This window comes from Lampetra fluviatilis, chromosome 3 (genome assembly GCF_964198595.1).
Source record: "Lampetra fluviatilis chromosome 3, kcLamFluv1.1, whole genome shotgun sequence".
Lineage (NCBI taxonomy): Eukaryota > Metazoa > Chordata > Hyperoartia > Petromyzontiformes > Petromyzontidae > Lampetra > Lampetra fluviatilis.
In genome coordinates, this window is record NC_136277.1 from 5,146,264 (window position 1) to 5,173,345 (window position 27,082).

A 27,082-nucleotide genomic window follows, 5' to 3' on the forward strand; every position below is an offset into this window, starting at 1 on the left:
TCTTCTTCTGAACAAAAGAATGAAGGGAGCGTGGGAGCGTGGTGGTGAGGTGTGGGAAGCTGTAAGCACCAGGATACTTTGGGCTCGCCTTCCCATCAACCGGAGGTGATGAGTGGTGATTGTGGTTACTTATGCCCCCACTAAAGACGAACATCCATGGAGGGATGCAGGCAAGGCTGATGAGTCAGATGCCTTCTATGACCTCCTGTCACAGGTGCTAGCTAAAGTGGCCCCTCGGGATAGAGTCATCTTGTTGGGTGACTTTAATGCTGGCACCTGGTCTTGAGTGATTGAAAGTCATGGGCCAGATCAGCTCAATAACAACAGTAGGAGGCTGCTAGATTTTTGTTCAACCCATGGGCTTGTAATTACCAACACGCTGTTCCGGCATCGGCGCATCCATACAACATCATGGATGCATGCCGGATCCAAGCAAGAACATCTGCTGGACTACGTAGTGATGGAACAGCGGATGTGGGCCCATGTCCTTGACACCAGGACCTACCGTGGAGCTGATCTACCCTCTGACCATCAACTAGTCATCTGTAAGATGCGCCTGCCATTCTTCCACTTCGGCAGTGAGTGTACACCGAGGACCCCATTCAAACCTAAGGTGGCCTTTTACCCAGCTTGCTGATGAAAGATGCAAGCGAGAATTTCATCATCGCCTGCGGCTGAGGTTGGCATCGTCCCCCACTCCTCCAGATGTCGAGGGTAAATGGGCGAGGTTTAGGACTGTGACTCATGCAGCTGCAATGGCTGCTTTGGGTACGCGGTCCAGACCTCCCCAGACAGCAGAGGTCTCACTCCGAATCAGTCGAGCTGCATTATCTTTTCATCGGTTGCATAATGCTGTGTGGAAGCTACCTGGTCTGTCGCTCCGCACGAAGGTTTGGGTCTTCTCGGCCACAGTCATTACCTCCCTTCTCTACGCTTGCAAAACGTAGACCCCCCTAATGGAACATCTTCGCCGGTTAGAAACATTTAGGCTGGCCTGCCTACGATCAATCCTGGGTTTAACCAGGCTGGATTGTGTGAGGAGCTCACAAATCCTCGAAAGATCTGGACAAAGTCCCATTGGTGAGCTCCTCCGGCAGGCAAGGCTGCATTGGCTGGGCCATGTAGCCCGCATGCCCAATCACCGCATGCCCAAACAGCTTTTGTTCGGCCGGATTGAGGGGGCTAAACAGGTGCGGCACGGGCTAGAGAAGAGATGGAGTGATGTGGTACAGGAGGATGTGGAGCTGAGTGGGCTTGCCGATGACTGGTACCAGCGATGTCAAGATCGGCCTCTGTGGAGGAGGCTCGTGAAGGACGCTACTGGGCAACAACAACAGAGGGCGGAGGAGCAACGCTCACAACAATGAGCAGAGCGCCAGGTGGCTAAAGCACAGCAAATTTGGCTCAATAGGGGGCGCAGGTGGTGCATCAGCCAGTCACCTCAGTCAGTCGACCCGTGGCACCTGGGTCTGCCCCGTGACCTCCTGCCAGCGGGCGTTCGACACTTCACGTGGCCTCAAGGTGCACATAGCCTGGCACAAGCGTCGTGGTGATGTCACCGCTACTTAGTGGCGAATGGCAGTTGTTGTTGTTGTGTCTCTCTCAGTGTGTTTCTCTCTGTGTAGGTCTCTCTCTGTCTGTCTCTCTCTCTATGTGCATGTGTCTCTCTCCACGCTTCATACAATTCTCTATATTTTTCCTGCCTTAGCAGTTTTTCTGCTGTAGCTGTTGCGCCTGATGACGGTTGCTTATGTTGCAATCGAAACGTCGTCATCTATTATTTATTTTTCTTTCTACGTGACAATACTGAAAAAAGCAAAGAGTAATTCCTGCAGTCACAATAGCTTCAAATCAAGATTAATGATTATAAAACACTAAAAAAAGCTGATATATCATAAATAATAGGCAAGTTATGATGTATCCATTCATCTTTTAACATAAGTTATTGATTTATCTATTGTATTCTGAATGTGAATGCATTGAATTGTTAATTCAAGTTATATGCAAATTATATGGTGTTATTACATTGAGCTTAACGTAGTGAACAAATCTGTACAAATAACAGAAAAACGCAAAAAAATTATAATGAGAAGTACAAACAACAACAATATAATCAATTCTTGAATCAAACTTTTACCCAAAATTGTGGACGTTCATGGCATCGCTGGGGAAGGGGGCGAATCATTGCAAGTTCACTACATATAGGACATGAAAACTACGTAAATAAATTACAACTAATAAAGCCATAATCGAAAAGGCAAACATGTGTTTAACACGTAGGCTTTCGCGACCAATATTATTCATAATATAGGTTTTTGGGTCAGATCGCGTTATTTATAAATGTGTCGTAACCCTCCACCACCTGACACAGCCAAATAGTAAAAAATGTGTCACGTTTTTCACAGGACAAAAACATTCACTTCTTTAGCCCACCTGTGTGTTGAAGAGAGAATCAACAGCATTTTAAAATTTGAGTAGTACGACGTTTCGCTGGTAATTACAATCAGCTTCATCGGGCAAGAATGGTGAAGCTCTCCTGTTGCTCCCGGTCTTAAATAGAGCAGCAGCCGGGTGACGTCATCATTTAATTCAATCTGGTGCAGTGATTCGAGGCAAAGAGGGGGAGGGCATTGTAATTATATAGATTGGTAATCATTCAATTGTTATTCATTGGTATTTGTTTCCCTTATAAGGAATTGTAATTGTATTTATTTAATAATACGCTTCCAGGCCGCACTAAGCCTGTAGCTGTCAGAGCGATTGAAGTTATTTCTGTTTCTCTCAATTTCAATGGATTCTCTAATTAGTCTTGGCCAGTAATAATTAGTTTTACACAAAACTTCAACGTTATCAAAATCAATTGAGTGTACTTGTTGACTAGCATGCTCTGCCACTGCCGACAGTTGTGTTTGAGATAATTTAATATTTCTTTGGTGTTCTTTTAGTCTTACGCTGATGTTGCGTCCCGTCTGTCCAATATAGTATCTGCCACATAAACAATTAATCCGATATACACCTTCTGTTGATAATTTAGGCAATTGTACAGATTTGTTCACTACGTTAAGCTCAATGTAATAACACCATATAATTTGCATGTAACTTGAATGAACAATTCAATGCCTTCACGTTCAGAATACAATAGATAAATCGATAACTTATGTTAAAAGATGAATGGATACATCATAACTTGCCTATTATTTATGATATATCAGCTTTTTTTAGTGTTTTATAATCATTAATCTTGATTTGAAGCTTTCGTGACTGCAGGAATTACTCTTTGTTTTTTTCGGTATTGTCACGTAGAAAGAAAAATAAATAATAGATGATGACGAAGTTTGATCTGGATGTAGCACTGGTGCACGGAAAGGGTGAGTCCCCCCGCCCCCTCCTGTCTCGCCACACAAAAGACAGCTGGAGGAGTCATAAATGTAATTTTAAAAACCCGGTGCCAACGGGGGGGGGGGGGGGGGGCTAATGAGATTCTGCGGGAAATCCCAACCGGACTTCAAGAAAAGGGCCATAAAAAACAACACGTACACCGGACAAACACAACGCCCCTCTTTGAGAGACTGAGGGAAGGGGGGGGAACGCAGCACAGAATTAATTATTGCAGAAAGTTGAAAAACTAGTAAAACACACTTAGAGGCAATTGAAAGCATTTGTTTCCACATATGGCGATATGGCTGGAGAAAGGGGACAGGAACCAAGCCTTGATGTGACTTAAAACTACTTCAATAAATCAGAACAGACAAACATCACGCACACCGGACAAACAGCTGTTCCCACAGGCTGAGAGCGAAATTCCGGTCCTTCGTGAGAAGGCAAGCCGAGGTGTGAGATTTTTGAATATAATGAAGGAGCCAAAACATGCAAATCAGTACTGCGAGTAGCAGTCTCCGGGGTATGGCCTCGAAATCAACCATGGGTGTTGTGTCTCGCAGAGGAAAGGGGCGATGTATTGTTAAGAGCTGAGTTCGGCACTGACCGACAGAGTATCGCTGAAAGTTTTTATTCTAAATCAATCCTTATGTTTTAAGTCGCGTGCAGAGTCGAGGACTGTGATAAGTTGTATTATGCTAAGCTATACGAGTTGTGAGAAGCTAAGAGGTGTGCTAATACAATTGACGAGTTTTGGGAGTGAGTGATCCAGCCAGCGACGAGCAGCTCACAGAAGGAGCCCTCTTGGAAGAAGGGCGGAAACCATGAAGAGACGGACGGCGCCACACACCAGCAAAGGTCGAGTCTACAAGGATCAACGGAAATTGAATCTTGCTGTGGAAAGCTCCGAGGGTGGGCCCCGTAATCAACCATGGATGGCGACGGCACCAAGGAGAGGAGCGATACGTTGCAGAGTGTGAGTACGGCGCTGACAGACGAAGTATCGCTGAAAGTTATTCTATATTGAGTGCCAGCTCCCAGCAGCAGCTCAAGCAGGAGCCCCCCTGGAGGAAGGGTGGAGAGAGAGCACGGAGCAGTGGAGAGAACTGGTGAAGCCAACACAAAGAGTGTCGGCGCAGGCGAGAGCGCCATGGGTTCGACTCACACACACACCGACCCAAAGCGCCAGCTTGGAACCTAGACGAGTGTGAGGAACAGTGACCAGAGGACGAGCTGCGAGCGTTATTTGACGACGGGATCATCACGCACGGGCACCGCCAATGGCGAGCATCGTGCCAACTCAACAACCACCTAGCAGTGGAGAGAGCTGGCACACCATGGGAACCTCATTTGCCAGTAAAAATATGATAATTGGTTTTTTACCCTTCTATCTGGCAACAAAACTGACACCTTTTTACAAGGAGTCATGTTTGTGTAATAAACCTTCTCGAGACGGCTTCCAGAATCAGTCCTTTTATTTTCCAACTTCCACAGTTACACACACACACTCCCCGTTGCTGACAGACAACGGAAAGCGGGCAGACTCCCAGCTAAGTCCCCACCGCGCATGTGGCACCCAGAGCCCCGTACGCGCGTGACTCCTGCTCTTTTCGTTCCCAGGTCTGCTCTCGACTCCTCTGTCTCTCCCCCTCTTAATCCCTGGGTCACGTGGTACCCCTAAGCCAATCCTCCGTAGTCAGCGTTGACCGTTCCAGATGGTTCCCCGTCAATCCTGGGACCACGCCTCTGATCCGGCTTCCCATTAGCTGAGGCCCCGATCGGCCAGGCCAATCACCCCTGCTAACATGCCGTGATCACGCCGAGGCCATGCTCCCTGGCTCACCCCTTATTGGCTACAAAGCGGGACCGGCAAGCCAATCCCCACGTGAGCCCTACATGGCTCTTATTACATCTGCATAGACCACAATACCTGCAGTCATAACGCAAACAAAAAACATAACTCTGATAATGTGCACTGTCCTTGAAGTTGATTGGTCCACACCCGAGACAGCTTTCCTTCGAGCCTAGTCTCACATGGGTTGGACCAGATGACGCCAAAAGGCGCACAACTCAAAGACAATGCACCATCAGAGTATGAGAGCTCGGGGTAAGCATTTACACCATGGGAACCTCATTTGCCAGTAAAAATATGATAATTGTTTTTTTACCCTTCTATCTGGCAACAAAACTGACACCTTTTTACAAGGAGTCATGTTTGCATAGACCACAATACCTGCAGTCATAATGCAAACAAAAAACATAACTCTAAAAATGTGCAGATAGAAGGGTAAAACCAATTATCATATTTTTACTGGCAAATGAGGTTCCCATGGTGTAAATGCTTCCCCCGAGCTCTCATACTCTGATGGTGCATTGTCTTTAAGTTGTGCGCCTTTTGGCGTCATCTGGTCCAACCCATGTGAGACTAGGCTCTAAGGAAAGCTTTCTCGGGTGTGGACCAATCAACTTCAAGGACAGTGCACATTATCAGAGTTATGTTTTTTGTTTGCATTATGACTGCAGGTATTGTGGTCTATGCAAACATGACTCCTTGTAAAAAGGTGTCAGTTTTGTTGCCAGATAGAAGGGTAAAAAACCAATTATCAGAGCTGGCACAGCCAAGAGGACGAGTGTCGGCGCAGGCAAGAAAGCCGTGTGTTCAATACACACACACACACGCCGTCCCAGCGGCCCTGCTGGGAACCTGGGGTATTTTCGGTACAAGGAACGCTGTACCGCGTAAGCCGCTAATTCAACAAGTGGCAAGAAGACACACACATTACGCGCATATCGGGACTAATAGGATTGTTTGAAAAAGTTATCTTTGTGTTTGAAAAGGGTTGCCATTCCAGATTGGTGCGTTAAACATTAGCTGATAGTGAAAAGCATTGTTCTTCCCCTTGAGTTTCATTAATACGGTCGTCTAGAAGTATTTTAGTCATTCGTTTCGTTAATTGCATAACCTCACCAATGAATTAAATGATGACACACTAAACATTTATAAGCATCTATGTTACGAATCTACACACTCACATGAATACTATTGCATTGAGATTTTTCTTTGATCACCGAATCTTGCCCGCAAATTCATCGATGTCCCATTAGCCGAACCTACACACTTGTAAGTATAATATTGTTTCGGGACATTTCTTAATTACAAAATCTCACCAATTAATTCATTGATGTCTACTTTTGCCTTGGGCACATGTTTCTTTATCACTGTTCGTATGAATATTGTCATATTAATTTTTTAAGGACTTTTCCTATCGCCGTGTATGGTCGCTCTACTCTGAGAAATTCGCCGATTGTTTTATGCTCAGTTCTCACAAACATAACCATTGAGGGTTAATTGTACGTATCAATGAGTAGGACATCTCCAGGAGTACTGTGTTTACAATTCCGAGCATAAGTGTTCGCATATTAGAGTGTTTTTAGATATTAAAATTGCTCAACACAGAAGAGTCTGAGTGGTTCCTTCCTAAGTTCATGCATAATAATCTTAATTATAAGAACTGTATCCTGCAGTGAGATCTGAATTTTGAGACCTGACATAAACACACTAAAACATAATCAGTAAAAGTTAAAGCGAGAATCATTATATTATCACGGCTGATAATACAACCCTAGACAACGAAGTCGAGCCTAATTAGCATAATTACATACACTTGTATAACTTAACTAAATTACACATTTTTCCTTGTATTATCACGATTGGTAATACACCCCTAGACAACGAAGCCGAGCCTAATTAGCATAAATGCATAAATTGTTATTTGTATTATTTTTCAACACTCAATATATACAACATAACTAGGTGACAGCTCAGAAAAAACGCATGCTTTTTTGACAATATCCAGCAAGCAATAATTACTCAGGAAATATTCAGGAATATATTTCACAATGCAGTTTATAACATGTGATATCACCCCTCCCTCTTCCCAACGCACATGACAGCAGCACATGATGGACGATTCTTGATAATAATGTATTTAACTTTAGGACTACAGGGTCATGCCTGAAAAAACGTTAATGTAGAGTTGGAAATGTAACCAAACACAGTGAAAGAACTGGCTTATCCATAAGCATGCTGAAAAATAGTTTGACCAGTTGCTAACAAAGGACATGCAACAAGTTGCACTATGTGTGAGCCACATATCCAACCAGAAGCTTATATTGTACTTGTGAACCATGCAATGTAAGCCAACATAAACCAGAAGATGGAGGTAATGTAATAATAACGACATGCCTTACACCGAAAAATAGGCAAAATGAGACATGCAAAGTAACCCAACCTTGGGCGAGAAAGAAAAAAAACCCCGGTAATGTAAGCCAAGCTAAAAGCAGGCCATGTGCGCTGCACTCACTGAACGCGATGGAGATGTTGTAGGGGATGTACACCTTCCCATCCTGGTGCCTGGGCCACTCCACAACCTCCTCTGAGAGGTCTCCAGCAATGTCTCCATTTTTTAAAGAGACTCCTGCATGTCCACCTGGCACATACACGATTATTATTGTTACAACAGTGATGCATGTTGTATAGAAGTTGTATAGGCCAGTTCAATTACAAATCCTATAAAAGTAGAAGTAAAAAAAGTTTCCTCAACCTTATTGGAATCCATTTATCAAAGTAAAAAATACACTTTTGGACTATAATGTATTAAACAAATTTATGCTGCACTGACAAATAGTTTTTTTGGCAGGTAATTGGAAAATGGGTCCATGTTATTTGCATCTTGGATGTTTCCAGATTTTCCAATGTGGATTGAATCAGTCACAGGGAATGGATGAAATGGCATAGGAAGTGGATATCACGGATGGCACTGGAAGTGGACATCACGGATGGCATTGGGAATGGACATCATGGATGGCATTAGGAGTGGACATCAATAATGGCATTGGGAGTGGACATCATGGATGGCATTGGGAATGGACATCACTGATGGTATTGGGAGTAGACATCATGGATGGCATTCGAAGTGGATACCATGGATGGCATTGGGATGGGACATCACGGATAGCATTGAGAGTGGACATCACGCATGGTATTGGGAGTGGACATCACAGATGGCATTGGGAATGGACATCACGGATGGCATTGGGAATGGACATCACAGATGGCATTGGGAATGGACATCACACATGGTATTGGGAGTGGACATCACAGATGGCATTGGGAATGGACATCACGGATGGCATTGGGACTATATGTCATGGATGGCATTGGGAATGGACATCACTGATGGTATCGGGAGCGGACATCTCAGATGGCATTGGGAGTAGACATCCCGGATGGCATTGGAAGTGAACATCACGGATGGCATTGGGAATGGACATCACGGATGGCATTGGGAATGGACATCACAGATGGCATTGGGAGTGGACATCACGCATGGTATTGGGAGTGGACATCACAGATGGCATTGGGAATGGACATCACTGATGACAGTGGGAGTGGACATCACTGATGGCATTGGAAGTGGACATCATGGATGGCATTGAGAGTGGACACTGATGGCATTGGGAGTGGACATCATGGATGGCATTGAGAGTGGACATCACGAATGGAATTGGGAGTGGACATCACTGATGACATTGGGAGTGAACATCACTGATGACAGTGGGAGTGGACATCACTGATGGCATTGGGAGTGGACATCACTGATGGCATTGGGAGTGGACATCACTGATGGTATTGGGAGTGGACATCACAGATGGCATTGGGAATAGACATCACTGATGGTATTGGGAGTGGACATCATGGATGTAATTGGGAGTGGACACTGATGGCATTGGGAGTGGACATCACGGATGGCATTGGGAGTGGACATCACGGATGGCATTGGGAATAGACATCACTGATGGTATTGGGAGTGGACATCATGGATGGAATTGGGAGTGGACACTGATGGCATTGGGAGTGGACATCACGGATGGCATTGGGAGTGGACATCTATGATGGCATTGGGAATGGATATCATGGATGGCATTGGGAATAGACATCACTGATGGTATTGGGAGTGGACATCATGGATGGAATTGGGAGTGGTAAGCAAACAGCTATGGGCCAACGTGTGTCCCCTCCCACCACAGTACACCTTTTATCGAGCGGTCTCCACGTGCCAAGCGAACAAATTGGTCTAAATTCAAATTGATTGTTATAGCGAATTATTGTAGAAAGAGTGCTCGTTAAGCGAGACAGACGTTGTCTGGAGTTGTGACTATTATGACTGTCTCCCTGTAACTATCTGCTGCTAACTCTTAACAGTATCTACGTGAATGTGCATGTATTTGCATGTATGCATATGTATTTGCAAGAGTTAATATGTGTATATGTGTGTTTGTATGTGTCATTTTACGTGTATTTGTATCAACATTATAGTTTTATGTGTGTAAATGTCTTTGCAAATATGTACATATTACCGTCTCTACTCACCTTTATATTTATGTTCAGACAGAAATAGGATAATCTTACACTATGAGATCTCTTTTACCAGTGGCAAAATATAATGGTAGGTTTTTACCCTTTTAACTGGTACAAAACTGACACCTTTATTCAAGGCATCATGTTTGCAATGACCACAACACAAGTAGTCAATAAAGCAAACAAAAAGAAGCAACTCTGATAAGGATAATAATATGCACTATCCTTGAAGTTGATTGGCCCACACCCGAGACGGCTTTCTTTAGAGCCTAGTCCCCATTGGTGTAGGGCCAGATGACACCAGAAGGCGTACAACTCAAAAACAGTGCAATATCAGAGTATTGAGAGTTCGGGGTAAACATTTACACTATGAGATCTCTTTTACCAGTGGCAAAATATAATGGTAGGTTTTTACCCTTTTAACTGGTACAAAACTGACACCTTTATTCAAGGCATCATGTTTGCAATGACCACAACACAAGTAGTCAATAAAGCAAACAAAAAGAAGCAACTCTGATAAGGATAATAATATGCACTGTCCTTGAAGTTGATTGGCCCACACCCGAGACGGCTTTCTTTAGAGCCTAGTCCCCATTGGTGTAGGGCCAGATGACACCAGAAGGCGTACAACTCAAAAACAGTGCAATATCAGAGTATTGAGAGTTCGGGGTAAACATTTACACTATGAGATCTCTTTTACCAGTGGCAAAATATAATGGTAGGTTTTTACCCTTTTAACTGGTACAAAACTGACACCTTTATTCAAGGCATCATGTTTGCAATGACCACAACACAAGTAGTCAATAAAGCAAACAAAAAGAAGCAACTCTGATAAGGATAATAATATGCACTGTCCTTGAAGTTGATTGGCCCACACCCGAGACGGCTTTCTTTAGAGCCTAGTCCCCATTGGTGTAGGGCCAGATGACACCAGAAGGCGTACAACTCAAAAACAGTGCAATATCAGAGTATTGAGAGTTCGGGGTAAACATTTACACTATGAGATCTCTTTTACCAGTGGCAAAATATAATGGTAGGTTTTTACCCTTTTAACTGGTACAAAACTGACACCTTTATTCAAGGCATCATGTTTGCAATGACCACAACACAAGTAGTCAATAAAGCAAACAAAAAGAAGCAACTCTGATAAGGATAATAATATGCACTGTCCTTGAAGTTGATTGGCCTACACCCGAGACGGCTTTCTTTAGAGCCTAGTCCCCATTGGTGTAGGGCCAGATGACACCAGAAGGCGTACAACTCAAAAACAGTGCAATATCAGAGTATTGAGAGTTCGGGGTAAACATTTACACTATGAGATCTCTTTTACCAGTGGCAAAATATAATGGTAGGTTTTTACCCTTTTAACTGGTACAAAACTGACACCTTTATTCAAGGCATCATGTTTGCAAAGACCACAACACAAGTAGTCAATAAAGCAAACAAAAAGAAGCAACTCTGATAAGGATAATAATATGCACTGTCCTTGAAGTTGATTGGCCCACACCCGAGACGGCTTTCTTTAGAGCCTAGTCCCCATTGGTGTAGGGCCAGATGACACCAGAAGGCGTACAACTCAAAAACAGTGCAATATCAGAGTATTGAGAGTTCGGGGTAAACATTTACACTATGAGATCTCTTTTACCAGTGGCAAAATATAATGGTAGGTTTTTACCCTTTTAACTGGTACAAAACTGACACCTTTATTCAAGGCATCATGTTTGCAATGACCACAACACAAGTAGTCAATAAAGCAAACAAAAAAAAGCAACTCTGATAAGGATAATAATATGCACTGTCCTTGAAGTTGATTGGCCCACACCCGAGACGGCTTTCTTTAGAGCCTAGTCCCCATTGGTGTAGGGCCAGATGACACCAGAAGGCGTACAACTCAAAAACAGTGCAATATCAGAGTATTGAGAGTTCGGGGTAAACATTTACACTATGAGATCTCTTTTACCAGTGGCAAAATATAATGGTAGGTTTTTACCCTTTTAACTGGTACAAAACTGACACCTTTATTCAAGGCATCATGTTTGCAATGACCACAACACAAGTAGTCAATAAAGCAAACAAAAAGAAGCAACTCTGATAAGGATAATAATATGCACTGTCCTTGAAGTTGATTGGCCCACACCCGAGACGGCTTTCTTTAGAGCCTAGTCCCCATTGGTGTAGGGCCAGATGACACCAGAAGGCGTACAACTCAAAAACAGTGCAATATCAGAGTATTGAGAGTTCGGGGTAAACATTTACACTATGAGATCTCTTTTACCAGTGGCAAAATATAATGGTAGGTTTTTACCCTTTTAACTGGTACAAAACTGACACCTTTATTCAAGGCATCATGTTTGCAATGACCACAACACAAGTAGTCAATAAAGCAAACAAAAAGAAGCAACTCTGATAAGGATAATAATATGCACTGTCCTTGAAGTTGATTGGCCCACACCCGAGACGGCTTTCTTTAGAGCCTAGTCCCCATTGGTGTAGGGCCAGATGACACCAGAAGGCGTACAACTCAAAAACAGTGCAATATCAGAGTATTGAGAGTTCGGGGTAAACATTTACACTATGAGATCTCTTTTACCAGTGGCAAAATATAATGGTAGGTTTTAACCCTTTTAACTGGTACAAAACTGACACCTTTATTCAAGGCATCATGTTTGCAATGACCACAACACAAGTAGTCAATAAAGCAAACAAAAAGAAGCAACTCTGATAAGGATAATAATATGCACTGTCCTTGAAGTTGATTGGCCCACACCCGAGACGGCTTTCTTTAGAGCCTAGTCCCCATTGGTGTAGGGCCAGATGACACCAGAAGGCGTACAACTCAAAAACAGTGCAGTATCAGAGTATTGAGAGTTCGGGGTAAACATTTACACTATGAGATCTCTTTTACCAGTGGCAAAATATAATGGTAGGTTTTTACCCTTTTAACTGGTACAAAACTGACACCTTTATTCAAGGCATCATGTTTGCAATGACCACAACACAAGTAGTCAATAAAGCAAACAAAAAGAAGCAACTCTGATAAGGATAATAATATGCACTGTCCTTGAAGTTGATTGGCCCACACCCGAGACGGCTTTCTTTAGAGCCTAGTCCCCATTGGTGTAGGGCCAGATGACACCAGAAGGCGTACAACTCAAAAACAGTGCAATATCAGAGTATCCTTATCAGAGTTGCTTCTTTTTGTTTGCTTTATTGACTACTTGTGTTGTGGTCATTGCAAACATGATGCCTTGAATAAAGGTGTCAGTTTTGTACCAGTTAAAAGGGTAAAAACCTACCATTATATTTTGCCACTGGTAAAAGAGATCTCATAGTGTAAATGTTTACCCCGAACTCTCAATACTCTGATATTGCACTGTTTTTGAGTTGTACGCCTTCTGGTGTCATCTGGCCCTACACCAATGGGGACTAGGCTCTAAAGAAAGCCGTCTCGGGTGTGGGCCAATCAACTTCAAGGACAGTGCATATTATTATCCTTATCAGAGTTGCTTCTTTTTGTTTGCTTTATTGACTACTTGTGTTGTGGTCTTTGCAAACATGATGCCTTGAATAAAGGTGTCAGTTTTGTACCAGTTAAAAGGGTAAAAACCTACCATTATATTTTGCCACTGGTAAAAGAGATCTCATAGTGTAAATGTTTACCCCGAACTCTCAATACTCTGATATTGCACTGTTTTTGAGTTGTACGCCTTCTGGTGTCATCTGGCCCTACACCAATGGGGACTAGGCTCTAAAGAAAGCCGTCTCGGGTGTGGGCCAATCAACTTCAAGGACAGTGCATATTATTATCCTTATCAGAGTTGCTTCTTTTTGTTTGCTTTATTGACTACTTGTGTTGTGGTCATTGCAAACATGATGCCTTGAATAAAGGTGTCAGTTTTGTACCAGTTAAAAGGGTAAAAACCTACCAGGATAATCTTAGTTACTTTCAATAACAGAAAGACATGTTGGTGTAAAGCAAAAAGTCTCCACTGCATTTCAGGAAGACAATGAATCTCTATAATTGGCAGGTGTGTGATTCTAAAATTAACTGAAGCAAACTGCATGGTCGGTCATGTTTATCGCAATAGTAATTATTTCACAGGGAAATTAGATAGCCTTGTAACAAACCATTGGACCTGCTTAAAATTTAGTTAATGGGACCTCCTTTGCCAGTAATAAAATATCATAGGTTTTTCCCATTTTTTCTGGCAACAAAACAGGTGTTAATCTGTTAAAGCACCAAACTGAAACCTTTTACAAGGAATCATGTCTGCATTAATCACAATGCTTGTGGTCAAAATGCAAACAAAAAACATACTCTGATAATATATGCATTGTCCTTGAAACTGATTGGTCCACACCAGATACAGTTTTCTTTTGAGCCAACCACAAGCATTGTGGTTAATGCAGGCATGATTCCTTGTAAAAGGTTTCAGTTTGGTGTTTAAACATCTTAACACCTGTTTTGTTCTAGAATTGAAGCTTTCGTGACTGCAGGAATCCATATTCTTCAGTTCTTTCAGTAAAGTCACGTTTCGGGGGCAAACGCAAGCCCTCGTCTTGGAAGATGAGGGCTTGCGTTTGCCACCGAAACGTCGTGATGGCTTGCGTTTGCCCCCAAAACGTCATGATTTATTTCATGTTTGCTACCTACGTAACTTTACCGAAAGAACCGAAGATGACCTGTTTTGTCGCCAGAAAAAGGGGAAAACCCTATTATCATATCTTAAAATGTAGTCTTTGTCCAATTCCTTCTCATTGGATCACAATAACCAGGAGTTTAAGCGTGAAGAATCTCACCTTCCTCAGCCCTATAATTGGACCATGCAATGGAAATCTTCCACACTAAGCACTGAAGGTGATATCTTGCTCTTGCTGGTTTTTGTGCATCTGTGATCATCGTTAACACTGATGGAAAGAAGGACACATCCATCACGGAACAATATGCATTGTCAAACATCTATGGTAACCAACACCGTACATTTTTTTCGGGCATGTATTGACATACTTAGAGTTCAAATTAAGGTTGAATTTGGTTTTGGCACAGTTAAAACCCATTGGGGAATAAATGCACCTTTATATAGGGACCTGGTTACACTCTAGAAACCTGGTTACAGCAAAAACAATAAAATTGCCTTTTTTAAGTTTATATATTATATGATGCCATCAAAAAATATATGGCACCTAGCCACTTTCCAGTACAGTGGCTGAGTATTTTGATGTATAGAGAACTCCCACCCTACTCTTTGGTTCTTTTGGTAAAGTCATGTAGGTATAAAACTAAATAAATTAAATCACGACTTTTCGGGCGCAACACAAGCATCCGTCATCAGGTGGGACAACCACAGCAAGAAACAACTGCTGAAGTGGGTAGAAGGACTCCTGTAATACGAGATTATATAGGCAAGATAGGGGGAGGAGGGTCCAGGGAGGAGGGGGGGAGTGGAGGGCTGCCAGTTGAAGAGCACCTAGAAAGGATCAAAGGGCAAGAGCAAAAGCAAAAGGAGATGCGGATATGAAGGCAACACCATAAAGCATTTAAGGTTTTTACCTGGTTAATAACATCCTTCCAATGATTGCTCAATTTGTATTCATCTTCTCGGTTGAAGTTATGTCTATGTTTATATATCTGGATGGTTTCATGAACAAACTTTTGATAGTAGCCTGACGGTTTGCAGAGTACCTTGGTCTCGGAAAAAACAATATCATGAGAGCCCACAGCATTATAGCAGTGGTCAGCCACGGCGGAGGAGTTAGTTCTGCCGTGTTTCAGATCTGCTTTGTGCTCGCAAAGACGGTCCGATGTATATCGTTTCGTTTCCCCAATGTAACAATCACCACAAGTGTAACTTAGTTTGTAGACTCCAGGACATTGCATGTCAGGAATGAAATCCTTCACAGATGGGATTAGATCACAGATTTTGAGTACTGTAATGAATCGGACCTGGAACTTGTGTTTGTTTAAGATTTTGGAAATATTTTTGGTGACGCCTGCTACGTATGGTAACGTGATGGTTTTTATTGGCGTCTCAGGGGGTTGTATCTCCATGGTTGGAGAAACAGCTTTGCGGATAATGTGGTCCGAATATCCATTCATCTTAAGGGCCTGGTGTATGTGTTCCAGTTTACTGGCTAGGTGGTGTTGGTCAGAAATGCAGTGGGCCCTATGGTGTAGTGTTTTGAGGAGGGAATTCTTCTGTGCCGGATGGTGGTGGGAATCAGGTTTCAGATTGGAATCTGTGTGGGTGGCTTTCCTGAAGACAGAGTGTCCCAAAGAGCCATCAGGTCTCTTCTCAAACAAAACATCCAGGAATGGTAACTTACCATCCTTCTCCACTTCCATGGTGAATTTTATGGATGGGTGTATGAAATTTATGTGGTTGAGAAATTGGTTCAGTGCTGGACGGCCATGTGGCCAAATGACGAAAGTGTCATCCACATATCCCTTCCACAAGGAAGGACGTAGGGAGGATGTCTGGATGGCATCTGTTTCAAATTTCTCCATTAAAACATTCGCTATCACTGGTGATAAGGGGGAACCCATGGGGCTACCTTCATTTTGTTTGTAGAAAGTACCATTCCAGGTGAAGTAAGTGTTGGAAAGGCAGTGCCTAACTAGAGTAGGAACATCAGGGTTCATTCCATGTTGGACTAAATCTTCAATTATTGCTAAAGTGTCAGGCACGGGAACCTTGGTGAACAGAGAAACCACATCAAAGCTGACAAGAAAATCATCTGGGCACAGTGAAATGCCCTTGATTAGAGAGACCAAGTGAGCTGAGTTATGTACTGCTGAGGTAGTCTTGCCGTGAATGGAAGCAAGGTACCAATCTTATTCTCTCTGATTTAATTTATTGTTTTATACCTACGTGACTTTACCGAAAGAACCAACGAGTAAGGATCCCTGCAGTCATGAAAACTTAAAATATAGATAGATTGAACCGCCTCTACAGGGAGGGTTTCCATACGTCTGTTAGAGCTTTTAACAGACAACGGGACAAGAAGGCAAAACTAATCGAGTCGCTAACCTTCCTCAAGAGATGCCGCGACAACAAGGTAATACCTATTGCATTTACACTCACATCTGCTGCTGTCACTTCTCCTAGCGCTAAATGGATCTTGTTTAAAGCCAGCCTATCACTAATCTCAGAGAGAATAAGATTGCTCCGATTTGAACTTGATAATTTAGACAAGACTCTCTTACAATCACACCTAATATTACCAGATAAAATGTCCATTTCTGATTGGGACCATGTAGATAACATGATAGTCTCTTCTGCTAATTCAATGTCAACCAAATGTAAAGTTAACTTGATCGCTAAATTCAACCTCCTGTCAAAAGAGAAGCCAGATCCACACGTTAAAAAGTTAAATGTTAACAATATTGTCATCAATCAGAGTAACATGCCAATTTCTGACAGCCTAAAATCGTTACTAGCTCAAGGGTTGAATTTCGCAGTCACCCCTTAACATATCTCAGTGGATGACATAATCTCCCAGGTCGACGTAGCCCTCAAAGGCTTGGGACACATCCCGACAGACGTTTCTAGAGCTGAAATTGCCACCATCCTTAAAAATGCTAAGAAACCCATTAGTAACATCAGCAAAGACGAGCGCTCTGAACTCGCAAAATTGAAAAAGAGAGATGACATAGTCATCCTCTCGGCCGACAAGGGCAATGCTACTGTCTTAATGGATCAAACCACATACAACAACAAAATCCAGGACCTTCTTAATGATGGCAGCTACGCCAAAATCAACAAAGATCCTACTAACAGCCTGACTACAAAAAACAACAATATCATTACCAGTTCGACTTCTCTAATAGAACCAGTCAAACGTCTCTCCCGAAAACCTTCTGCTGCTAGACCACCCAGATTCTATAGTCTTCCTAAGATCCATAAAGAAGGCACTCCACTTCGGCCCATCGTTTCCACGATCAATTCACCTACCTACAAACTGGCCCGTTTTCTGTCTGATACCTTGCTTCCATTCGCTGGCAAGACTACATCAGCAGTACATAACTCAGCTCACTTGGTCTCTCTAATCAAGGACATTTCACTGTCCCTTGATGATTTTCTCGTCAGCTTTGATGTGGTTTCTGTTCACCAAGGTTCCTGTGCCTGACACTTTAGCAATAATTGAAGATTTAGTCCAACATGGAATGAACCCTCATGTACCTACTCTAGTTAGGCACTGCCTTACCAACACTTACTTCACCTGGAATGGTACTTTCTACAAACAAAATGAAGGTACCCCCATGGGTTCCCCCTTATCACCAGTGATAGCGAATGTTTTAATGGAGAAATTTGAAACAGATGCCATCCAGACATCCACCCTACGTCCTTCCTTGTGGAAGAGATATGCGGATGACACTTTCGTCATTTGGCCACATGGCCGTCCAGCACTGAACCAATTTCTCAACCACATAAATTCCATACACCCATCCATCAAATTCACCATGGAAGTGGAGAAGGATGGTAAGCTACCATTCCTGGATGTTTTGTTTGAGAAGAGACCTGATGGATCTTTGGGTTACTCTGTCTACAGGAAAGCCACCCACACAGATTCCTATCTGAAACCTGATTCCCACCACCATCCGGCACAGAAGAATTCCCTCATCAAAACACTACACCATAGGGCCCACTGCATTTCCGACCAACACCACCTAGCCAGTGAACTGGAACACGTACAGCAGGCCCTTAAGATGAATGGATATTCGGACCGCATTATCCGCAAAGCTGTTTCTCCAACCATGGAGAAACAACCCCCTGAGACGCCAATCAAAACCATCACGTTACCATACATAGCAGGCATCACAAAAAATATTTCCAAAATCTTAAACAAACACAAGATCCAGGTCCGATTCAGTACAGTACACAAAATCCGTGATCTAATCCCATCTGTGAAGGATTTCATTCCTGACATGCAATATCCTGGAGTCTACAAACTAAGTTGCACCTGTGGTGGCTGTTACATTGGGGAAATGAAACGACATATCTCGAACTGTGTTCGCGAGCACAAAGCAGATCTGAAACACAGCAGAACTAACTCCTCCGCCGTGGCTGACCACTGCAATAACGCCGTAGGCTCTCATGATATTGTTTTTTCTGAGACAAAGGTACTCTGCAAACCGTCAGGCTACTTTCAAAAGTTTGTTCATGAAGCCATCCAGATATAAAAACATAGACATAACTTCAACCGAGAAGATGAATACAAATTTAGAAATCATTGGAAGGATGTAATTAACCAGGTAAAACCTTAAATGCTTTATGGTGTTGCCTTCATATCCGCATCTCCTTTTGCTTTTGCTCTTGCTTTTGCCCTTTGATCCTTTCTAGGTGCTCTTCAACCGGCAGCCCTCCACTCCCCCCCTCCTCCCTGGCCCCTCCTCCTCCTCTCTTGCCTATATAATCTCGTATTACGGGAGTCCTTCTATCCACTTCAGCAGTTGTTTCTTGCTGTGGTTGTTCCACCTGATGACGGACGCTTGTTCCACCTGATGACGAACGCTTGTGTTGCGCCCGAAACGTCGTGATTAAATTTATTTCGTTTTATACCTACGTGACTTTACCGAAAGAACCAAAGAGTAAGGATCCCTGCAGTCACGAAAACTTCAAATCTAGATTGACTCCCACCATGTAGGATTTCTCCCACTGGCTCAAAGCCCCTCATGGGGATCGGAGCAGGGAGAAACCGTGGAGTGCATGAGCTCTACTGCTGGAGTGCTGCAGGATTGCAAAGAATATTGAACAGGATAAACACACTTACTTTGTACAGCAGTTCCTGGGCATGGTGGTAAACCATTATTGCAGATATTTTTTAAAAATTATAGTTTGATGACAGTACATTCAAGAACGTGTATTTAATTTTTTATAACGTTAGAGATTTAAAGCCCTAAACAAATCGACCCGTATCCACTCATCTGCACTAATAATTAGAAAACGAAAATTTCAATTAATCCGATTTTTTAAAGAAATTGTATCCTCTGTAGTGAACTGGATAACAGTTTTTTTATTTAAAGGTTTAGTGACTGTAGGGATTCATATTCTTGGTTCTTTCGGTAAAGTCACGTAGAAGGGAAATAATCAAATAAAAAAAATTCCCATTATTTTATTATTTCCCTTCTACGTGACTTTACCGAAAGAACCAAGAATATGGATAACTGTTATTTTATTATTTTGTATTTTAAGGAAAGTAGTACGCATTACATCAGACACAATTTAAGAAATAAGAAGACTACACAAAGTAAACAGTACGTACAATCTCCAGATTCCTCTGAAAAAGCGTCAAATATATCTTTCCTGTCCTCTTTAGATCGTTGTGCCGACAGCACATCCAAGAGCCTCTGCAGGATCGGCACCGTGGAGCTGTCATAGCTGCAGAAAAAAGGGATCGGAAAGAACTTCAGTCTTTAATTTGTTTGGGTAATGCGAGTGGTATGCATGTGTAATTTAAGTATTGTGTGTGAATATCAAGTAACGTGTTCGTGTGTATGTTTGCAATTAAAGTAGCACGTGTGTAATCGAATTGACACGTGTGTAATGGGAGTCTCCTATATGTGATTGAAGTCACACTCGATTGAAAACTCACATCTTTAGAACTGCTTTTCGTGTTAAGTTGTCCTTCCCCTACACCTCTGATTAGTACGGTTGGCTACGTACTGTGTGAAAGAAGATCTACATACGTACATACAACGCGCGTATGTTTGTAATCTCGTATGTGTGTAATTGAAGTAATGTTTGTGTAATTTACACAACATGCATATCTGTAAATTATGTATCGTGTATGTGTAAATAAAATATATATGTGTAAAAGTGCAGTTTCTCAGGCTGGGCTGCATGTTGAGCATTTCTTTTCTCAAGGTTAAGAGTCTAGAGACTCAGTGAGGATAATAAAATTGCATTGTTATAAAACATTTGTAATGTCATTCCAATGAACACACCTACATTATTCTCTGAATCATTGTAAATCTTTCTCCACTTCTACCATGTTTATGCCTCCACTATGGACCACATCGTAAACAATTGGAGTCTGCGCTCCTTAAATGGAGAAATAGCAAAACTAGACAAACTGTCATAATCGGGCCGTCCATAAATGACGTCACGCGATTTTGGACGATTTTTGACCCCCCCCCCTCGTCACAAAAATTCAGACCCCCCCTCATATGACGTCACACAGCTCTGCCCCCCCCCCCAAAAAAAAATGCTTCAAATCGCTTTAAACTATTGTCATTGTAGTGCGTATTTAATGTTGCACTGCAATCTGTTGTAGGAGAAAACATTTATTAAAAAGTCTATTTAATTAAGTAGAACGTGTTGTCTATATTTATTTAAAGTTGCGCATTTTGATGTGACGTCACATTTCTAAAACCCCCCCCCTCGTCGCACATCATGACGTGACGTCACACATTGTGACGTGACGTCATTTATGGACGGCCCATAAGGCCTTCTCATGGCCAGCAGACCTCCGTATTGGTATTTAGCTCGAAGCTATATTGCCATGTGCAGGGATAGAATGTCCCCACACTGGATATCTACTGCGTTTTCCTCTTGCCTTGGTGTGCATCCTACACGCTGGCCTCCCTCTTCCCACTTAATCCCCGCCTCACTCCCCGTTGTCTTCTTTCCTCCAACTCGGCCTCTATTTACTCTTATTTCAGTGTCTCCACTCTCTCACCAATTCCCCTACCAATTCCGCACCACTCCATTCAGCCTTCCTTTAGTATCGTGACTATACCTCCACATGTTCACTCTCACTTTGTTTTTTTCTCTAAAAACCCATTCTCTCCGCCCATTGTAACATTTACACCCATTTTTTTTCATCCTCGCCTGTCTCTCTAGTTTCCCATCTCCCCCTCACCAATCTTCATCCCCATCTGCCTTCATCACTTTGCCTCCTTACTATCTTTCTAACACAAGGCCCCTATCCCTTTCTATTGTGTACCACGCTCCTCTACGCCAGCTCTCACTTTCCTCTCTCCCCACTCTTCCCAACTTGTCACTCTTTAATCCTCCTCCTCTCACATTTGAGCCCCCATCATTCTCAATCTTTATTTATCCATGCACCACGCTCACCATAGAGCCCAGCTCTTTATTTGCTTCTCTCCATACACTTCAACTGAAACTGCCTCGTTCTGCCTCGTTCAACTCTGCTGCTACCCGCTGCTTCTCCCCTCACCCTTAATGTCCACCCACCATGCATATTCTCTGGTTCCTCATCTCACAAGCTGTCCCACAGCTCCTCGTTTGGTGGTTGCTGACAAAATCTTATTACCTGGACAGCTTTTTCAGTTGCTGTAAAATGGTCCTCAGGGGCTCTGTTTTCTTCTCCCACTCCACCACTGAAAGATTGGGAATTTGATCAGAAGCCAGAAGTGGTATAAATACGAACGAGCATTCTCCTTCCAAATCAGGAATGGGGAACAAATGGCATAACGTGCAATTATATTTTCATTCGAAACAGATATAATACATTGCATTCAATACCGATCAATCTGCTCCATTCACGTGTCAAAAGGACATTCCATGATATTTCAAGAAATCAGAAGAAAAATAGCTCTGCTGTATACAATAACTATTGAACAATATAGACAACACATGATCTGGAGATTGAATAAAAAACTAATAAAAAATATAATAAGGTTTTTTTTCTTTCTTGCAGTCATTGAGTGGGAACAACATTCGGCCAAATTGCCTGGCTGCGCTGTACAACAGGGAACCTTAGCTTGACTGGAAGTGATGGGCAGGACTGCGTTTATGCTGTCAATGCTGCACATCTTATTTAAAGCTGTTAGTTGTAAACCAGAACATTTAACGAAGGCCAGCTGGCCAAAACATAGGTCTTCGTCTCCAATCCCTGACTGTTTTTAATTTACCTGTTAGTCATTGTAATAGTTCATTGAAGCAGCAACTTTCTTCCAAGATTTAATACAAGGACTTGCATATATAAATAGTAATGCGATATTAATAAAAGCAAAGTTTAACAGTGAGGTTGTCCTTGCAAAAGAGGTAATGTTTCATGATTCTCCATGGATGTACAGTCTAACTGACTAATCTCCAGTCTTGTTGAGCCAGTCTTAAGACCTGTGATGATGCTTTAGGTCTGAACATTAATCTGTATGTGTCATAGAGCCAATCTAAAGCACCATTTATAATGATCAGGATTCCCCATGAACATTTTATTGTTTCCACCTGCAGATTAGTTGTCTCTGGGTGCTCCGGTTTTCTCACACTTTTATAATAAAAACTCAATATTTAACTGAAAACATCTTTTAAAAAATCGCAGGCCCCTCCTGAAAAACAGTCCTGTCCACTCAGTTGTGCCTCTGCTGGATAAATAGGTAATTATTATTAATAAACCATGGTGACCCCACTTTATCTCAGACGATACTCACATCTGTCCATCTCCATTATTTTTATATCAGTCCTTGATATCAAAGGTGTGCTACAAGTTTGCTGTGCCCAAAAGTGAGCCAGGGCCTGGTCATCCAGACTAACCCCAAAGAGTTGTGATGGCATCGGGTAAACATGACTCACATCATATGATGTAGGATGTGACACGCTCTTGTTACTTGGCTACATGAGATTACAAGCTACATGGACAACATCACAAAATGAAGCATGTTTAAAAAAAATAACAAACCTGATTTAACCCTATATATAAAACTATAACTTTAATCACAGCCATAAATAGTTAGTGAGGCCCCAATTAATGTAGTGACTGTTATCAACCCTTTGTGGGATTATTTAAAACGACAGAATTCTGCAAAGCACAGTGAGTGAAACTGTGTTGGGCCGATTCGCCACGAGGAATGGGTGCAAACCCCTGCAGCCAATCAGTACCCGAGGAAGTGCTAAAAATCCAATCCGTACACGCAGACATCTGCACGCTCACTCAACCTATGGACCGAGTTGCCCATCTCGTACATGAACACAGACACACACACGTGGCCATGTGTGGTCGTGTGCGTCTGACGGTTGATCCGCCCGTCAGCAAGGCATGGAATAGAGTGCTTAGCCTAAGATGGCTTAGCACCCCTTATCGCAACTAAAAAACAATGATTATGATATGAATGATTATAATGGTCATCATAGACGAAGATTACGCTATTATCGGAATGATGATATTGATGACACTGCTCCTACCTTAGATAATGATCAACCAGCCTCCAAACCATCAACGGACAACATTCTGTCTCGTAGTGATCCACCAACCCTTGATTCCCAAGTGCGGGGTTACAGATGCACACCAACGATGTGTGTATACAGCATCAAAAACCCACTTAAGGCTGAGTCATCCTAGGCGAAGTACCACTGATGTTTGCCGTGAGCAGGAATCGAACTCTGAGTTGACAGTGCAGTGCTGCCCCCTGCTCCCACCCCACAATCCTGTGACTTGTCAGTAGCTGAGAAATCCGGGTCCACACCTCAGTGATCATTTGCGCAACTAAATCACTCTCCAAATCGCGTGACATAATCACTTACAACTTGCTTTGTCCTTATCTGAGCGAGTAGTTGTGCAACAGGGTTCCCGTATTTAGAAGCGTGCATATATATTTTTTCTGGTAATTCCAGTGACAAGATTATTTTTGGTTCTTTTCAACGATGCCTACATTATTTACCGAAAAGCACAAGAATCCCGAAAACATTCCCTAATTATTAAAAAATCCTTTACAGCAGGAACTTACCCCGCGTATTCAGGTTTGTAACAAATGATGGTAGTTTGCAAATGTGCATGCAATTAAATACGTCACCACAAATCGCTGAGCAGATCACAACAAATTTTGGTTGCTTTAGGCCATACGCGGGATCTTTGAATGTGTGCGTTTGTGCGTGTGTGGATGTGTATGCTATGGTGTTGGCACAACTTAGTGGGCAATGGCAGTTGTTTATGCTCACATGTGTCTATCATTAGGGAGAGAAAGGCAGCCGGGCATGGTGCTGGCCACCCACCCTCGTGTTCTGTGCCGGCCTTTATAGGTGCTTGCTAACAGCACTTACCCCAACAGTATGTTAACGCTATACGGTGGATCTTTGTCTATGTAAGTATGGGGAGCGGTGGCCCAGCGGTTAGCGTGAACCCGGTCACCCGAGTTTGATTCCCGCTTACGGCCAACACCAGTGGTGATTATCTGAACTGGTCATTTGCCTCCCCTAAGTCAACTCAGCCTCAAATGAGTACCTATCTGGTGCAGTGTAAAAATCGCCACTAGGGAGAGGGAGACAGCCAGGCATGGTGTTGCCCACCCACCCCCTCATGTACCGTGTAAGCCTTCATAGGTGTTCTCTATCAGCACCTGCCCCAAAAGTCTGTTAAGGCAATCAGGGGATCTTTGTCTATGCAAGTGAGGAGCAGCAGCAAAGTGTTAGCACAATGTGTTAAAAACCTGGCAACCCAAAATCGATTCTCGTTCACGGCTAACATCATGGATATGGTCCTTGATCTCCCCTAGGTTGACTTAGTCATAAATGAGTGTCTGGTGTGGTGTGTAAACATCAGTACTGGGGATATAAAGGCCACACCGAATTATGAGAATGCACCACATCGTGAATAGTTACATGCCTACTGCTGATGGAGATGCAACACTCGGATCCAATGCTCTCATGCACATATACAGAGACTTTTCTATCCAGTTAATATTTTTTGAGACTCTATTTTTCAAGGTAGACCTGAGTCGCAAATCAATACAATATTCAGTATATGTGTGTACAGGTAAAATAGCATTAACAGGGCATCCAAGTAGACCGACTTGGGATGTTTCTCCAGCTACTTCGAGCATCCTTGACTAGTCGCTTTCATCTGGTTGTTTGAGCATTTGGCATTGATACTGAATCTTCGAACCCTAAACATAGCCTGGTGTGATTTAGGCAATTTCCGTCCACCCACAGTTCTGAATAAAACTGACTGTGAAGCAGTTAATTTTCTTTCTTTTCTTGAGCTAATTGTGACAAGTTGGCTACCAAGTCAATAAAACTACACACGAGAATGAACACAATAGACAATACAAGACAGATCACACAACACAATTATACTTTCTTACATTGTGCTGTTACTCTAAAACATGACAACTTGTGGGATCACTGATGTGGTGAATCACTGCACACCTTCCCGCCAGTCACTAATCACGTGCTGCCTCTTGTACATCAGGTAAGTGATGGGGAGCAGTATGGCTCCCAAGAGGAGATCCAAAAATCTGCAATACTTTCCCGGATTTCAGGAACAATGGTCCCACGCGTTACGGAAGAGTCACGAACCCTGGGTAATGTGCATGTGCAGTTATACTCGGTGCATTGTTGTATTTCAGGACCATGAGCAATGGGGGTGGCTTGTGGAGGCCATCATCCAGCAGTGGATTAATCATGGCTGATGGTGACGTAAACCTCTATGTAGGATTTTTAAAGCAACCAAGATTCTAGCAATATAAAATTACGAACATTACTTTTGGATGCCGTACAGAAGATGGCTGTGGCTGCTCTAAGAGGAGTTTGGTTCCTTGCACGTGGAGTGGAACAGCACGTGCAAGACAAAGCCACGGCCCAATGCGAATCACGCAAGAAGGGTCACTTCCGGTTGATGAGCCCCATCCTCATTCCTACTGTCCATGATGCCTACTGTCCATGATGCCCATTATCCATGAGGCCTACTAGCCATGATGCCCATTATCCCAAATTCCCACTATCCATGATGCCTACTGTCAATGATGCTACTATCCATGATGTCCATTATGAATGAGGCCTACTCTCCATGATGCCTATTATCCACAGTGCCTACTATCCATGACACCCATTATCCAATGTACGTGAGACAGATGAATGTGTGCTGTCCCAAATGAACATCAAGGAAGCAACACAAGCGACGCACACCTTTTGTGTTTCTTCGCTCATTCTCACTTATCCGCGTCTGTGGATGGAAAAAAGAAAAGTGAGAGGCTTGCCCCGCACACCAGCGCCTCATTATCCTGTTCCTGTTTCTTGCTTTCAACAAAATCCCAATCACACTTTGGTACATTTCCCCACTACAAGTGTTATCCTATTAATTTCAAACATATGTAATTTATAATGCTGTCCCTACGAACATTTTCAATACATTTTCTACATGTTTCTTGGGAAGTTTTTCAAACCTAAAAGCACACTGACATGGTGGCATGAGCTGCGTGTCAGGTACACTTCACAGTGACACGTAGCACCGCACTGCTCCTCTTGTTCTCTTCGTGGTAAAGGTGATGATGGTGACAGCGATGTTGGTATTGGTGCTGGTGTTGGTGATGCAGGCATCGAGCGG

The 27,082-nt window shown here is 42.9% G+C and overlaps 1 protein-coding gene across 2 annotated transcripts in view; it reads right to left on the bottom strand.

The window, feature by feature from the left end:
* Positions 1-27,082, bottom strand: part of LOC144951843 (uncharacterized) — a 102,441-nt gene that overhangs the window by 31,964 nt on the left and 43,395 nt on the right. The window contains exons 19-23 of one of the 2 annotated variants that reach the window (XM_078882181.1): positions 26,665-26,701; positions 22,076-22,142; positions 20,063-20,178; positions 14,600-14,707; positions 7,743-7,868 (exon numbers count right to left, since the gene is read on the bottom strand). In XM_078882181.1, the coding sequence (XP_078738307.1) occupies positions 7,743-7,868; positions 14,600-14,707; positions 20,063-20,178; positions 22,076-22,142; positions 26,665-26,701 (454 nt within the window). The remainder of the gene's footprint in view (positions 1-7,742; positions 7,869-14,599; positions 14,708-20,062; positions 20,179-22,075; positions 22,143-26,664; positions 26,702-27,082) is intronic. The other variant, XM_078882191.1, reaches the window with a different exon arrangement.